Source organism: Alosa pseudoharengus, unplaced genomic scaffold (genome assembly GCF_046254945.1).
Source record: "Alosa pseudoharengus isolate Yale_2024_CS ecotype anadromous, Long Island Sound unplaced genomic scaffold, YU_APseudo_1.1 YU_APseudo_1.1_scf_7, whole genome shotgun sequence".
In the NCBI taxonomy this organism is placed as follows: Eukaryota; Metazoa; Chordata; class Actinopteri; order Clupeiformes; family Clupeidae; genus Alosa; species Alosa pseudoharengus.
Window position 1 is genome coordinate 31,101,906 of NW_027468859.1, and position 17,950 is coordinate 31,119,855.

Genomic DNA, 17,950 nt, shown 5'->3' on the forward strand with positions numbered 1-17,950 from the left:
CTGTTGACATCCCCTGACTAGCTCCAATAGTTACTCCACTAGAGTAAACCTATTCACTCTCTGAATTACTGGCCATGGGTATTTAATAAGAATACATTTTTTATTTATAAAACATCTTTCAAGACACTCAAGGTCACATCAAAAATGCCAGCAGAAATGCAAGCAATAATAAAACAATTCACAAAACACAAAATTACAATATAAACATACATTGGCTAATTGATTAGGCTATATAATGCATTTTCATTTAATTTCCTTACATAGCCTACATACAATGAGGACATGAACAAAAACAATGAAAGCAAATCCATATCTTAAATTATTTCATTTGTCAACTAGAGTTGCAGAGGGACCACATCACTGACACTGGATTAAATCTGTGGTAACTATCTACTGTATGCCTTTAAACAAAATTGGCTTGTGTTTACAAGACTTGCGGGCAGCACTGTCCCTCAGTGGGCTACAGTAGTCCGGTACTTTACCGCCCCCCTGTGGCACTTGGTAACATTGTGTAAATACACAGCTAAAACACTAAACACATAGAAAATAATTTGCAACCATATACCACTGAAAAGCTCTTATGAAAATAGTGAAACATAGCCTATTTAAAAAGCTCTCACACATACATAATGCCCTCATATGCACAGCTGAAAAATTACTCTCAAATATTATGTGAAACCGAACCATATATCAAACATAAACATACAGCTAAAACACTCTCACGTAAACAACTACAAATTGATTTGCTCTCATATACCACTTAGTCCATGAGCCAGCGTTCCACGCCCACGACAGGGCATCATACTAAACCTGTTTTATTTTCTTTGTCTATGCCCTCACATGACAAAAATGTGTGATGGACTTTCTAAACTCGCAGCTGAATCTTTCTACAGCCTCTTTAGTAAATTTCCCATTGCAATGAATGGGAATTATTTGGATTTAGGTGAAACAAACTGTACACCTAATACATTTTGGTCAGTACCATGAAGGGAAAACTGATTCAACCAACAAAAAATAAAATAATCTGAAAGCCCTCTTCCCTCTCTTTCCTCCTCTACCTCCTCTTAAATGTGAATAGCTTAAATGTTATTCTATTGCTGTAAGTCACTTTGGAAAAATGTGTCTACCAAATAAATACATGTAAATGATACATGTAAATGATATCCTGAAAAGCTCACACACATAGAAGTGAAAAGCGTTTACATACACAAACAAAAAACGATCAATAAAAAAACATTATTTGCTCAAATACACAACTGAACATCTCTGCGTAAATGTGTAGACTTTTGAAACACTAAACTAATAAAATGCATTTATACACATCTGAAAAGTATCCTCCGTCATACACATTTGAAAAGCACTTAAACAAACAACTGAAATGCTCTCACATAAACAACTGAAACATAATTTCCTCACATACACAACTGAAGGTTTCAGCCTTCCCTCCCTATAATAACATCCTATTCAAATCAGGCTTGTCCTCTGGTTTGAGTGCAGTTGATGGAGATATGGGTTCTGTGTGGTAACAGCTGGGTGTTAAGAACCCAACACAACAACAACGCTACAAAGACCTCTGGTGGCAGGAGAGGGAACTCCATGGCCCTTAAAGAAAAAGAGGAGAACACCACATTAACAGGTTTCTATACAAATGCTTAGGTGTGTATTTAATTCTAACAGAGGTAATTGGTGCCTAGAGGATCACCTGAGAAACAGAGACAGTCAGAGAGAGAGAGAGAGAGAGTGTATCAGTATCTTCTACACTGAGACAGGTGGAGTCGTATCAGTCAGAGCAAGATATACACACATCAGTAGAGTCAAGAGTGTGGAGAGCAGTGTGTATCTGCAGTATACTGGGCCTTCATGAAAATCAAACACACTATAAAATGTGTATGTGTGTGTTTTACTCACAGAGGCGTTTGGTTTGCCCTGATAATCACCTGAGAGAAAAGACAGGTTGTATCAGTCAGAGGAATGTGTGGAGTAGTGTGTATCTGCAGTAGTCCACTCACCTGATCTCTTCCTGTGGATGAGCACAACTATGATCACAGCCACAAACAGACTGATAGTGGTAGCAACTCTAACAGCCACATGGACACCTGAGAGAGAGAGAGAGAGAGAGAGAGAGAGAGAGAGAGGGAAGGGAGAGGGGAAGAAAGGAACAGATAAGAGCAGAAAGAAGTGTGTGACCACAGAGAGTCTGTGACCTGAGGTGACACAGACACACACACACACACACACACACACACACACACACACACACACACTTACCTGAAGAGTCTGATAAGGCTCCAGGAGTAGAGGATGGTACTAGAATGGAACTGTTGGAGTCACCTGATCCAATAAAAAATAGATTTTAAGACATTGCACTCAGTAATCATGGATTATAATACTACAATGCAACATAGATTACAGTCCACACATAATCTCAGATTATAGTCCTAGACTATACATATACTATACAAATCCAAAGAGCATAGTCCTATAACACAAAATCCAATATAGTACAGCGGCTAAGGCCAGATTTTTACCTGAATCGTTCAGTTTTTGCAGAAAGCACGAAACTTGGTACAGGTATAGTACTACCCCTAGTGATCAAAAATTTAAATGGACCCCAACACATAGCGCCCCCTAGTGGCCCCTATCGTGACTTCAAATATGGCCACCAAAATATGCCCTTTTTTTCTACATTTATAATGCTATGCTGCTTTTAACACATAATATGACGTGTCTATAGCATAATTAAAATGGCAGACATGTTAGATTTTAAGGAAGTAGCCATACATTCTGACACTGAGTCAAAAACTGGGGTGCATTTAGGCTATGTGTGAAGTTTCGACTGTGTGACTAAACCCTGCACTTCCCTGGGCTCAATCCTTCTAATTTGCCCCCTAGAGGCTGGCATGCTAGCAAGGAGGCTAAAACCCATGGATGCTAGTGTCTGTCAAGTCTCTTAAAGAAACATATGCTGCCTTTTGGGAAATTAGCTTTTTTGTCTTCTATCCTAGAGTTAGATAAATTAGTACATACACCCAGTCATAGTTAGATAAATTAGTACATAACCCAGTCCAACACATCCTACTGTTAGCCTAATTCAATTGAGGTGGGTGGGGCCAATTAGCATATGCTAAAGATTCTTTTAAAGCTTATAGTGATTGTTTGAAAAGGTCCATTTTGTTTTATTGTAGTTTAACATTTTGCATCCCATAAAATGATTAGGACACTTGCTAGTGCATTCAGCGCCCAGTCCTTGGGTGTGCTTTGTGGTGGAAACACCAAAAGCTCAAGACAGGTAAAGTTGAGTATCGTCCGTATAGCAGTGATAATCAAATTCATGGGAGCAAATGGTCTCACCCAAGGAAGTGTGTATATAGAGAAAAGTAGGGGCCCTAATACTGATCCGTGAGGCACACCTGTGGTGAGGTCATGTGCTCTTTAAGGTAGGATTTAAACCAGTCAAGGGCTTTACTAGACATCCCAGTTCAGATAGTGTAGAAAGGAGAATGTCATGGTTAACAGTATCGAAGGCTGCAGATAAGTCTAGTAGAATGAATACTAATGACTTAGCAACTTAGATGAGGACTACTCTTAATGCTTCGGTCACAGACAGAAAAGCAGTTTCAGTAGAATGACTCTTGAAAACAGACTGCATAGGGTCTAGCAGGTTGTTCTGATATAATAAGTCCAAGACTTGCTTGAAGACCACTTTCTCAAAAAACTTTGACAAGAAAGGAAGAAGGGAGATAGGTCTGTAAAAACAGGAATGGTTTTAGAGGTGGTGGCAAATGATACATTTTCCATCTTTATCCTCCTTGATTGAATTTTCACTAGTGTCATTACTGGTAGCATAAGCCAGTACCTGGAGCCTACAAACGTTGCACAGGTAGTCTAACTCCTCCAGAAAGGCACACCAATACATTCCATTGTAAGAGCCCTGCCAGAGCCCTACAAAATGACCTCTCCAGGCTGCTGGTGTGACTGTCTCTGACCACACTGTCAGACTTCATGAAGGTGGCCTGAGGGCCCGATGGCCTCTGGAAGGACCTATGCTCACTGCCCAGCACCGTGCAGCTCAATTGGCATTTGCCATAGAATACAAAATTGGCAGGTTCGCCATTGACGCCCTGTGCTTTTCACAAATGAGACCAGGTTCACCCTGAGCACGTGACGTCTAAAGATGTCTTGGAGAATGTAATGCTGCCTGCAACATCATTCAGCATGACCAGTGATGGTCTGCATCCTTGGAAGGACGCACACACCTCTATTGGCAAGACAACTGCACCCTCACTGCTCTTAGGCATCAGGATGAAAACTTCAGACCCATTGTCTGACCCTGTATTGGTGCAGTGGGCCCTGGGTTGCTCCTGGTACACAACAATGGCTGGACACATGTAGCGAGAATGTGGAGGCAGTTCCTGGAGGATGAAGGCATTGATACCATTGACTGTCCCCCCACACTCTCCTGACTTAAATCCGATTGAACACCTCTGGGACATTATATTTTGGTCCATACAACACTGCCAGGTTGTACCACCGACTGTCAAGGAGCTCAGTGATGGCCATGTCCACATCTGGGAGCAGATCCCCCAGGACACCATCCGCCGTTTCATTAGGAGCATGCCCCGATGCCATCAAGCATGTCGGGGCCATACGAACTACTGAGTACCATCATTAGTTGCTGCGCTGAAATTCAAGCAAAATGGACTAGCTTGCTGAGTCATTTTTTCCACTTAGACTTTCGGGGGGTCTTTGAATTCAGTCCTCTGTGGATTGATCATTTTCATTCCCAAATAACGAAGTGGCATCCTTTTGTTCCTAACATATTACCCAGTCCATATCAGTTTGAATCCTACCTCACAGGATGCTCGTTTAACGCATCATGGCTTGGACAGCTGTCCGCACCTCACCATCCCACCACAGGGGTCCCCCAGGGCTCAGTACTGGGCCCCCTTCTCTTTGCTATCCACACCACTTCTTTGGGACAGATTATCCATTCACACAGCTTCTCATACCACTGCTATGCAGATGACACACAGCTTTATCTGTTCTTTCCACCTGATGACCCCTTGGTCTCGGCACGGACCTCGGATTGCCTCCCAGACATATCTACATGGATGAAGGCACACCACCTCCAGCTAAACCTCTAAAAAACCAAACTGCTGGTCCTCCCAGCTAAACCTACTGCTCCCACCTACTCGAATGCCCTCATACAGGCATATACTACCCCCTGACCGTTGCGCTCTTCAGACAAACATCGTCTAGCTCTGCCACCAGTACGCTCAGGTCAATCCAAACTTTTCATCTGTTGTTCCTCGTTGGTAGAACGCACTACCAGTTCCTACTAGAGCAGAGATATCCCTCTCCATCTTCCAAAAACTCCTGAAGACCCAGCTCTTCAGAGAATATCTCCACTCGTAGCACTACTTACAACTAGCTAATTCTAGCACTTACCACCTGACTTGACTGTATAAAAACAGCACTCACTGGTGCACTTTTCTCTATTGTACTCTACCTTTTTGAATTGTTTTAAATTGTTCTAGAATTGTTGAGAGAATTGTATTAAAAGCGTTAAACTGTTTCCCAGGTTGTAAGTCGCTTTGGCTAAAAATGCATCAGCCAAATGTAATATAATGTATATATCCAGCATGATGTTTTTTCCCCATTGAGCTCTAATGTTATTTATTTTTTAAAGTGTATACTTTTTTTGAGCAGTGTATAGTAAGAGTTAAGGTTTGCTCAGAAAGAGAAGAAGGTAGAATAAGAATGTATTGATGATGTAGGTAGTTACTTTAATTAACCAAGATATAGAATAATTGGCTTATTTTCTTACACATAGTGGCCATATTGGAATCTTACCAGATTATACTTGATGCCTCGTGTATTATTGAGGTTGTCATGTTATAAAATGACTGTTCAAACTTTGAAATAGTTTTTGAATGATATTTCTATCATGAATAACAATAGAGATGGTCTATATTTTCACATTTGGTATCCGCCATATTGGATTTCAAAATGGCCAACATCAAGTTTGTTTGGAAATCATGTCAATAGCTTCCTTGACCCTAAAAATTGAGTGTTAGAACTTAAAAGACTTTTTTATCTGGTTTAATTTTGAAGTTGTATCAACAATTCTATTAAGAATGGTAGCCATATTTTAATTCAAGATGGCGGCCACTAGGGGGCGCTATTTGTTGGGGTCCATTTAAATTTTTGATCACTAGGGGTAGTAGTATAACTGTGCCAAGTTTCATGCTTTCTGCAAAAACTGAACGATTCCGGTGCTTAGCCGCTGTACTAATAGGTCATTCCAAGATTATAGTCCTATAATACAAAATTTCATTGATTAGGCTGCAGTCCTGGGGCTGTATTCACAAAGAATTTTAAGGCTAAAAGTAGCTCCTAACTGGCGAATTTAGGAGCAACTCCTAAAAATAATGGCCGTGTCACTCCTAACTTTAGGACTCCTAATTTTTCTCACTAAAAGTAATTCACAAAGCATTTTAGACCTAAAAGTAGCACCTAAGTCTGGGACAGCTTAAAAGAAGTCGAGAGGACTCCTAACTCCCTAAGATCTATTCACAAACAGCTTTTTGTCGCGATGTTTTGAAATCCTATGCGGCTACAGGAGCTTCCAATCACGAGGGAACAATTTTGCATTGTAGGCATAACTAAGGATGCAATAACGCCACCAACAACCAAAACTACTCATTCTCAACATGTAAATATATAAACATATAGGCATAGGCATATGGTGACAGATTAATTTAATAATGTTGCAAAGATAGGCTACTGCATCAATCCGTATGTTTCATTATGCTACTAGGCTATTTGTTTTGCCTTACTCTTTATTCATTTAGGCTAGGCCTTTTTATTCAGTTATTCATCATCTTCCGTCCTTTGCACTACTTGTGTAGCACACACATTCTCAGACCTGTCACTCATCATCGTAAGGGAAGTGTTTGGAATCATTCCTGCGTTACAATCATCAGCCAATCAAGGTGGCCACTTCAGTCAAGCTCGTGCATGAGTAATGACGTCATCCATAGCAACGAAGACTCACTCTTAGTTTAGGAGTTGTTATTTTTCCTTACTAAGAGTAGGTCTGAAAGGCTTTGTGAATAACTTTTAAGAGAAAACTCCTAGCTAAAATTAGTGCGATTTAGGAGTACTCCTAGTGGTAAGATAAAAGGCTTTGTGAATACGGCCCCTGAAATATATAATATTTATCTGGCTATTCATCATTAGATTCAAGGTGTAATTGTATAGTTTACAGCAGCGGTTCCCAAACTTTTTTCCCCGCGGACCATCTTCTACATCCTGACTCGGCTCGCGTACCCCCACCATCCAACACATAGAAAAGTAACTCATTCTTTTTACGCATTCCAGGCATCGTTGTTTAATTAGCCGCCCTACATGATAACATAATCAAAATGTGCAACTGGTCTATGAGCTCTCACGTTAAAAAAAAAAAAAACAGTGTGGAGAACCACATTAGACTGGTCAGATAGCACCTCACTGCAGACCACGCACTGTGGCTTTGGGCAGTCTGTCTCCCAATCCACGTGAAGCTGAGGGCTATATGCCTCATCATACTTTCGTTTTCTTTGCGCAGTCTTTTCTGTCTCATTCTTTCTTTTATCCCCCTGCACTCCATCTCCACCTTCATTAGTCTGCCCCCCATCCCATTCCATCGTTACCTGTGTCCTGCTCTGTTTCTCTCGCTTCTCCTCTTCGATCGCTCTCCTTTCCGCCATTTCCCTTTTCATCTCGCGTACCCCCTAGTGGCAGCTCGCGTACCACCGGGGGTACGCGTACCACAGTTTGGGAATCCCTGGTTTACAGTATTCCCACTGGTTTACTAATTACTTCACTTCATCTCTTGTTGATAAATTGAAATGAAAAATGTGTGATCATCACTTACCTCTGACTCCGATGGTGTAGTTAACAGAGGTCTGAACCTGCCCTTCTTCAGTCAGCTGGCATGTCCATGTCCTCTGAGTGTGGTTCTGGTTTGGATCTCGGAGCTCCGTCGTCAGGGTAATGGAACAGGGAGATTCTCTGCAGATCCGGTCTTTGTTGCTGTTCTTCACCTCAGCCCCTGTCTCATCCACCCAGCTTAGACTGACTCCTCTATTTGCCACTGATTTTCCACAGTTGTCAAGTGTGTGCAGGAGGCAGGTGAGAGTCACATGACTGCCTGCATCCATCTCAGTGTCCTTCGGGGAAGCAGACACTGCAGGAGAAATCATTAATGGATACAAATGATCATAATGATGAATATTAATTTGAAAAGTGTTCCTTAAATATTACAAACACACTTTTAATGTAGTGCATGTGCCTTGTGTGAAGTGAACTGTTGCCAAAACTATTAGGAAACCTACCCTGAAGCACAGTGAGATAAACTGGAAATATTAGGAAACCCACCCTGAAGCGCAGTGAGATAAACTGGAACTATTAGGAAACCCACCCTGAAGCACAGTGAGATAAACTGGAACTATTAGGAAACCCACCTGAAGCACAGTGAGATAAACTGGAACTATTAGGAAACCCACCCTGAAGCACAGTGAGATAAACTGGAACTATTAGGAAACCTACCCTGAAGCACAGTGAGATAAACTGGAGCTTTTGACGCGTGTCGGTGTCCATCCTTTCTCAGGAACTGCTGACAGATGTAGAGTCCAGCATCCTCGGTGGTGACATTAGTGATGTGGATAGAGCAGTCAGAGAGCAGACTCAGTCTCCCAGCTCTGTGTGTGGCTAAAGAAGACTTCTTCGAAGTCTGTCCATATACAAACAACCTTGCGCTATCTCTAGTACTGCTATAAAGCCATGTAGTAGAGGAGCAGTTTGGATAAAGCACATTAGCATAGGGTAGAGTAGCTGTCCCACCTGCACTGGAGAACACAGTGAGGCTGCTTCCTCCTTGAGCACCTAACGAATAGACAGACAGAGTTGTCAGTGATGAAGGACACCTACTATTAGACCTGCATTTCTAATATAGTCTCTGTGTTTGGAGGATATACAAAATTGTATTAGAACTCCACGTACATAGAAATGTTAACACTATTCGGTCATCACTGTTTTACTATTCTGCAGAGGATTCTGCTTCCAAATCAATGTCTCATGTAAAAGATCATGACAGCTAGAAGTGTTGGTGTATTCCTATCTTTGAATCACTTTGAATGATCCAGGTAAGTACTTTACTAATCATTATTAAAGGGGTCATAGAATGCAAAACCGAGTTTACCTTGTCATAGATGAATAGCGATAGTTCAGTGGGTGAAATGGAGATACAGAGAACTTCAAAACCCCATCGACACCTCCTTCCTATGCAAATCTCACAATTCGAAACTCCCGCCATAAAACGGGCGAATCCAAAAGAAGCTGCGAGTTTATGCAAACTCGCAGGTGGTACCTTATTTGGCTCTGGCCTGTACATTTGTCACGCCTCAAAATTTACATACAGACCAGCCCACTGGTGCTCTGAGCCCAGGAACGTGAATGGAGAGCGAAGATGAGACAAACACTAGTTTAGCTGCCTGCTCGTTTACATCCACAGGAATTATAAAGCAGACAGTTCTTCAAAGATATCGAAAATGAGCCACGGTCGTAAATGCAGTGTTCCAGGCTGAAACTTAGGCTACAAAGAAAGCGGAGACTCCATAGTCTTCCCAAGGATTCGAAGTTCGAGGGGCATGGATAATGTTTTTCTACCAGAAGATCCCTGCAAAGTTCGACACTCCGTTATTAATTTGCAAAACATTTCACCGAAGGCAGTTTTCAAAACCTTGGACAGTTTAAAGATGGATTTGCTAAGCTGCTGTTACTGAAACGAGGGGCTGTTCCCACCGTAAGGTCATCACAACCGCATGCTGTGAGTATTATTTTGTCGCTAAGCAGTTATGCTAACGTGTATACGAGGCTGAAGTTAGCACCACTTTCGTTTCCGCGGGGGAAGACCACTTTCAGATCGCGGGGGAGTTAATTTTCCGTTCCACCTAAAATAATGCCATTTTCTACCTCGTCCACAAGGGGCCAGTGTTGACCGCAAATCCGCGATAACACAGGCATGTGCCTGTTGCAGATGAACAGGCATTGTTCACAGACGTTCAAAAGCCTGTATATCTTTTTTCTGTTGACTCCACTGCCGAATGTTTTGAGAAATGTTGCCTTTTGTGTTCTATTAAATCATTTGGTAATTTAGAGGGGGGGTTATGTAGAGGGTGGCAGATTATGTAGTTTTTTCTTTATTTTCTGTGCTGGATCTTTTGATACATGTTGTGTTATGTTTTCTATTAAATCATTTTGTTCATTTTACACTGGGGGGGGGGGGGGGGGATATGTAGTTGGTAGCAGATTTTGAAGTTTTTCTACAGTAAATGTATTCCCTACGGCCTACATGTCATTTTGCATCGGATTTTTCAACACATTCTAAAACTACACTCTCTCCTCTTTCCAATGACACCCCACTTGTGAAATTCTATGGTGGAAAATTGCATATTTAGCCCCTCTGAAAATATAATATGTATTTGTGAAATTGCAGAATTTCAGCACTTGAACAGGGACAGATATCCCATGAAGGATTTTGCAAGGGATGTTTCACCACATTCTGAAACTACACTATCTCCCCTTTCCAATGACACCCCACTTGTGAAATTCTATGGTGGAAAATTGCATATTTTGGCCCTCTGAAAATACAGTATATATTTTGTGAAATTGCAGAATTTCAACACTTGAACAGGGACAGATAGCCCATGAAGGATTTTGCAAGGGATCTTTCACCACATTCTGAAACTACACTTCCTCCTCTTTCCAATGACACCCCACTTGTGAAATTCTATGGTGGAAAATTGCATATTTTGGCCCTCTGAAAATACAGTATATATTTTGTGAAATTGCAGAATTTCAACACTTGAACAGGGACAGATAGCCCATGAAGGATTTTGCAAGGGATCTTTCACCACATTCTGAAACTACACTTCCTCCCCTTTCCAATGACACCCCACCTTTGAAATTCTATGGTGGAAAATTGCATATTTAGCCCCTCTGAAAATATAATATGTATTTGTGAAATTGCAGAATTTCAGCACTTGAACAGGGACAGATATCCCATGAAGGATTTTGCAAGGGATCTTTCACCACATTCTGAAACTACACTTCCTCCTCTTTCCAATGACACCCCACTTGTGAAATTCTATGGTGGAAAATTGCATATTTTGGCCCTCTGAAAATACAGTATATATTTTGTGAAATTGCAGAATTTCACAAAACAGATAGCCCATGAAGGATTTTGCAAGGGGTCTTTCACCACTTTCTGAAACTACACTCTCTCCTCTTTCCAATGACACCACACTTGTGAAATTCTATGGTGGAAAATGCCCTTTTTTACCCTTTGAATATATAGTATGTATTTGTGAAATTGATGAATTTCAGCACTTGAACAGCCATACTCATCTCAGGAAGGATTTTTTAAGGGATGTTTCACCACATTCTTAAACTACACCCTCTCCTCTTTCCAATGACACCCCCTATATGAAATTCTATCGTTAAGAATGGCCCTTGAAGATAAAATGTATTTGAGAAATGTATTATTTTCAGCACTAGATTTGGTCTAGACTTCCCATTTGTCATGGGAAATTTATTTTGGCCTATTTTTCTGCACTACATTTGGTCCCTATCACTTAAAAGTCATTTGCCACATTTCTGTCATTTTTGGGGCCATTAGTGTTTCTACCTTGTATTATTGTGGGGCATGCATTGAAGCTGCGTAGGGACCCGATAGGGCTAGTAGGATTTGTTATTATGCTTCTTTCTAGTGCCATGGGAGTCCATGGCAGCACATACAAATGTACATAGTAAAATGCTCAAACTTTGCACACTTATTCTACTCAGGCCACTTATTCACTTCAGGCCACTTTTCACACCTATATGTATCTCCACAATTGGAGATACATATAGGAAGAAACCTTGAGTGGATACAAGACTCAAGGGCCTGACCCATCTGCCTAGGGTCAGTTACAGGGCAGTAAGGTCTGTACTGTATACATAATAAATGAATAGGTTAGTTAGGTGTACAGAATAGAACACAACAACCTGAGGTATGTTACAAAGAGTTAAAATGGTTACATAACCAGTACGATGTATGCATGAATCCTATTTAGTGTCAGAAAATTAAAATAGTCCAATGTAGGGAATGTATTGTCCATAGGGATTAGGAATTGTCATATGTCAAGTACTGGGTAGCTAGGCTGCACGGGCCAGGAATCCAGACAAGGAGACTGCAATAGGCAATGGTAAGTGTTACGGCCAGCTCGTTCCCAGACCGAAACATACAGAGGGACACGGACAACAAGGTTCAAACCAAATATATTAATTTATTAAAGTAAAGCACAAGGTTACCAATAGCAAAATGTCTAGGGTGAAATGAATGGGAGTGGTGGCGTGCGTATGAGTGTATGGATGTATGGATGCAAAGAAGCTAGTGAAGTAGGCCTAAAGACAAAGAAAGAAAGAGATGTAGAGTTAAAAATGAGGGGAGAGAGCAAAGTGTAAGAGAATCAAAGTGAGTGCCTGCAAGAAGTAAGAAAAATGCCTAATCAGAAAGATAGGGAACCCCTAATATAGCCCCACCCTAACCATAGGTGTAATCAATGAGGGTATTAGCCCAACCAGGCCCAGCCCTGCCCGTGCACTGACAGGAGAAGGCCTGAAGGGGCACAGGGTCATCACATAGGGCAGTCATCATAGGGATGGGACTTCAGGTGCGATGAGGGCCAAACACAAGGATGGCTGATGACTGGTAATAGTTTATCTCACAAGTGAGGTAAGAGGGAAGAAAGAGAGATAAATAGTAGGTATTACTATAAGTCATGATGGTTAGTATTAATAAGTATATCAATGGTATTATATAGTGTTATACTATAGAGACAAAAGGCAAGAGAGGGAGAGAAGAGGGAGTTGAACTTGCCTAGGAGAGAAGAGGGAGTTGAATGGCAAGACAAAGACAAGAGGTAAGAGGGGGAGTTGAGAGAGAGAAAGAAGCAGAGTTGTACGGCGTGACACATGAAAAGTCCATGACAGCGCTATGCTACAGCAGCATACCTAAGGCATGGTGAAGGGTAGTCAGTTGCCACCATGACACGCATGACTAGGGCGCCAGTCACATGAGGACACAGCAGAGGTGTCCCTTCCAATAAAAACCCGGAAGTTCCACACTACACCATACCTAACTATGGGAGGCACTAAAGATGTATGTTTTAAGTCTAGACTTGGAAATAGGGAGGGTGTCTGCTAATAAAATTGATGGAGAGAGTTATTTCCAGAGGAGGGGTGCGCTGTAGCAGAAAGCTCTGCCTCTACTGTTGGGATTACAAGAAGTCTAGTATTCTGTGATCGTAGCAGTCTAGGTGGGTAATATGGTACTAAAAGATCTTTAATATAGGTGCCCAGCCATTTATGGCTTTGTATGTTAGAAGTAATATTTTTAAGTCAATGAGACTTTTAACAGGTAGCCAGTGTAAAGATGCTAGGATGGGGGAATTGTGTTCATATTTTTTGTGAGTGCTTCAGTGTTGACTGACCAGTCCAGTGTATTGTACAGATGTATCCCCAGATACTTGTAAGTGCTTACCACCTCCACATTGACCCCCTCAATGATAACTGGGAGCAGTGGGCTTAGACCTCCGGACATTGCACAAAGTCCTTCACCAGGCTCCTATATTCCTCCTCCTGCCCATCCCTGATACACCCCACAATTGCAGTATCGTCTGAAAATTTCTGCATGTGGCATGACTCTGTGTTGTAGCAGAAGTCAGACATGTACAGGTTGAAAAGGACTGAAGAGAGCACTGCTCCCTGTGGAGCTCCAGTGCTGTTGATCACGGTGTCGGAGAGGCAGTTCTTCAGTCTGACGAATTGTGGCCGCTCTATCAGGTAGTCTGCAATCCAGGATACCAGATTAGCATCCACAATCATCTGCAGGAGTCTGAGGGGTTGGATGGTGTTAAAAGCACTGGAGAAGTCAAGGAACATGATACTCACAGCACTCTTCCCCTTGTCCAGAGGAGGGGGGATGAGGGGTATTTGGTGGCTGTAGACTGGTGGCTTGTGAACAGCGTTAGTGTAGTCGCATTGTTCATGATCACGCTATGGGGGAGGGGTGCATCAGCCTTTGATGGTGGAGGTGCATGTTCCACTGAGAGTGAGGGGTGAAGTGTGAACCGGCAGGCAAGCAAGCAAGAGCAGTGTCTGAATTTAGTTGACTTTGTACTCTGCACAATGACAATAAAGTTGAGTCCAATCTAATCTAATCTATCCCTAGTGACCAAACATCACCAACATTATTGTGTGGCGAATCCATGACCCAAGTCTGGTTTCGGTACGAGAAAGCATTGCCAAGATATGAGCTCATTTCCTGTAACTTTAGTACCTCCTAGTGGTCCAAGGTCACCAAATATATTGTGTGTCCTCAGGATGGGGTCCTAAGTCCATATACCAAGTTTTGTTTCGGTAGGCGAAAGCGTTGCTGATATATTAGCCTACATCCTGTGATTATAGCGCCCCCACAGTGGTAAAAAGACTCCACATTTATTGTGTGTTCTTAGGATGGGAAAACATATAAACACAGTGGGTGCCTTGCAGCTTCAATGCTTGGCCCCCAATAATAGGAAAAGGAAAATGTACAAACATAATGGGTGCCTACACTGCTTGGTCCCTAATAATAGGAAAGCGTAAATATACAATTGGGCTTTGCTACTGGCCCCCAATAAGAAAAGGTAGAAACAGTAATGATGCTTCGCAGCTTCACTGCTTGGCCCCCAAAATGACCGAAAGGTGCCAAATGACTTGAGTGATAGGGAGAAAATGTAGTGTTGAAAGCCACAATCAGAATAATAGCTTGAGGATTTTGAAATTAAAAAAAGCCTATTTTCTTGGATGGAATTGCTCATGAAGGAAGTCATTGGAAGAGGACACACTCAACTATTCATATACGGTGGAATTGTTTGCAACAAATCAGTCTTGACCAATAGGGACAAATTTTAGTGTCTAAAAACTGCAATGAGAGAAATAGGCCATGGGAGTTCTAATCGAAAACAAAGCCATTTTATGCGATGGGGGTTTCAAATGGGGGGTTGTCATTGGAAAGAAGAGCGAGTGTAGTTTCGGAATGTGTTGAAACAGCTGATGCAAAGGACATTATGGGATGTGTGTAGCTGTTCAAGTGCTGAAATTCTGCAATTTCACAAATACATATTATATGTTCTAAGGGGTGGAAAGGTCACATTTCCAGGATAGAATTTCACAAGTGGGGTGTCATTGGAAAGAGGAGAGAGTGTAGTTTCAGAATGTGGTGAAAGATCCCTTACAAAATCCTTCATGGGCTATCTGTCCCTGTTCAAGTGTTGAAATTCTGCAATTTCACAAATACATATGTTTTCAGAGGGGCTAAATATGCAATTTTCCACCATAGAATTTCACAAGTGGGGTGTCATTGGAAAGGGGAGATAGTGTAGTTTCAGAATGTGGTGAAACATCCCTTGCAAAATCCTTCATGGGATATCTGTCCCTGTTCAAGTGCTGAAATTCTGCAATTTCACAAATACATATTATATTTTCAGAGGGGCTAAATATGCAATTTTCCACCATAGAATTTCACAAGTGGGGTGTCATTGGAAAGGGGAGATAGTGTAGTTTCAGAATGTGGTGAAACATCCCTTGCAAAATCCTTCATGGGATATCTGTCCCTGTTCAAGTGCTGAAATTCTGCAATTTCACAAATACATATTATATTTTCAGAGGGGCTAAATATGCAATTTTCCACCATAGAATTTCACAAGTGGGGTGTCATTGGAAAGGGGAGGAAGTGTAGTTTCAGAATGTGGTGAAAGATCCCTTGCAAAATCCTTCATGGGCTATCTGTCCCTGTCAAGTGTTGAAATTCTGCAATTTCACAAAATATATACTGTATTTTCAGAGGGCCAAAATATGCAATTTTCCACCATAGAATTTCACAAGTGGGGTGTCATTGGAAAGAGGAGGAAGTGTAGTTTCAGAATGTGGTGAAACATCCCTTGCAAAATCCTTCATGGGATGAGCGTTGCTGTTCAAGTGCTGAAATTGTGCAATTTCACAAATACATACTATATTTTTAGAGGGGCTAAATATCCCATTTTCCACCATAGAATTTCACAAGTGGGGTGTCATTGGAAAGAGGAGAGATTGTATTTTCAGAATGTGGTGAAACATCCCTTGCAAAATCCTTCATGGGATATCTGTCCCTGTTCAAGTGCTGAAATTCTGCAATTTCACAAATACATATTATATTTTCAGAGGGGCTAAATATGCAATTTTCCACCATAGAATTTCACAAGTGTGGTGTCATTGGAAAGAGGAGGAAGTGTAGTTTCAGAATGTGGTGAAACATCCCTTGCAAAATCCTTCATGGGATGAGCGTTGCTGTTCAAGTGCTGAAATTGTGCAATTTCACAAATATATACTATATTTTTAGAGGGGCTAAATATCCCATTTTCCACCATAGAATTTCACAAGTGGGGTGTCATTGGAAAGAGGAGAGATTGTATTTTCAGAATGTGGTGAAACATCCCTTGCAAATACCTTCATGGGATATCTGTCCCTGTTCAAGTGTTGAAATTCTGCAATTTCACAAAATATATACTGTATTTTCAGAGGGGCAAAAAAGGGCATTCAACCATAGAATTTCACAAGCGGGGTGTCACTGGAAAGAGGAGAGAGTGTAGTTTTAGAATGTGTTGAAAAGTCCGATGCAAAATGACATGTAGGCCGTAGGGAATACATTTACTGTTCAAATTCTGCTACCAACTACATACCCCCCCCCCCCCCCCCCCCCAGTGTAAAATGAACAAAATTATTTAATAGAAAAAAACATAACACAACATGTATCAAAAGATCCAGCACAGAAAATAAAGAAAAAACTACATAATCTGCCACCCTCTACATAACCCCCCCCCCCCACCACCCACCCAAAAATTACCAAATTATTTAATAGAACACAAAAGGCAACATTTCTCAAAACATTCGGCAGTGAAGTCAACAGAAAAAAGATATACTGGCTTTTGAACGTCTGTGAACAATGCCTGTTCATCTGCCACAGGCACATGCCTGTGTTATCGCGGATTTGCGGTCAACGCTGGCCCCTTGTGGACGAGGTAGAAAATTGCATTATTTAAGGTGGAACGGAAAATTAACTCCCCCGCGATCTGAAAGTGGTCTTCCCCCGCGGAAACGAAAGTGGTGCTAACTTCAGCCTCGTACGTGACGTGTATTTAGCAAGTAGAATGTGTGATTTAGTTCATTGGCAAGGCTATTTAATTTTCCTGTGTGTCATTCGGATAAAACCTGTGTTGTCATGTTAACCTACATTTTACTATGCATGTTTGTCGAGATCTCTGACAGGTTATGTTCTCAGCAAGATAGCTTACTGAAGCTGAGTAACACGATAGTTTGGTTGCTAAGTTGTAATGTAACCAACATACGTTTTTGAAATCAGAAGTGGAAACAACTTCACGTTATCAATTCAAATGATATCTAGTCGATATGTTGAAAACTGTGTTGTCTAAATACAATGGATTTATTTGCACGTTCTTATTTTAGAACATTGCAAGAATGACAACATGACAAACGCAGCATGCCAAACAGATGCTCCAAGTGTGGCATCTTGTGGGGCTTAGAATAGTAGCAAATGCTTTTGCTGTGAGTTAACAGCTTGGTGTGTGCATGCAAAAGTGACTTTCACTTGTGTTACAACATTTCTGTTGTTTGGTTTAGGTTTTTATCTTGCAGCCATGCACTTTAATGAGAATGCTGAGTCCCCACAACAGAAGACAGCCAAGGAGAAACTATGTACAGACTTGCCAAACAATTTGTAAGTTTAATAAAATATACTTTTTTAATTACAAACAACAAATCAAAATGT

The 17,950-nt window shown here is 41.3% G+C and overlaps 1 protein-coding gene across 1 annotated transcript; it reads right to left on the reverse strand.

Annotated features, from left to right (window-relative positions):
* Positions 1 to 1,431: 1,431 nt before the first annotated feature.
* On the reverse strand, positions 1,432 to 14,028 carry LOC143109283 (uncharacterized). Its single transcript, XM_076271938.1, has 7 exons — positions 13,846 to 14,028; positions 8,887 to 8,928; positions 8,593 to 8,776; positions 7,919 to 8,230; positions 2,269 to 2,331; positions 2,010 to 2,096; positions 1,432 to 1,602 (listed from the first exon to the last, which is right to left on the reverse strand). Exons 1-7 carry the CDS (start codon positions 14,026 to 14,028, stop codon positions 1,562 to 1,564), a joined length of 912 nt encoding a protein of 303 aa, XP_076128053.1. The 3' UTR covers positions 1,432 to 1,561.
* Between the last annotated feature and the right edge of the window lie 3,922 nt (positions 14,029 to 17,950).

Coding starts and splice junctions, on each gene's coding strand:
- LOC143109283 (XM_076271938.1), bottom strand. CDS start 14,028: ATGTTCCTTGACTTCTCCAGTGCTTTTAACACCATCCAACCCCTCAGA. Junction 8,929..13,845: donor CTGGAGCTCCACAGGGAGCA/GTGCTCTCTTCA, acceptor TCTATTCGTTAG/GTGCTCAAGGAGGAAGCAGC. Junction 8,231..8,592: donor TTATCTCACTGTGCTTCAGG/GTAGGTTTCCTA, acceptor TTTCTCCTGCAG/TGTCTGCTTCCCCGAAGGAC.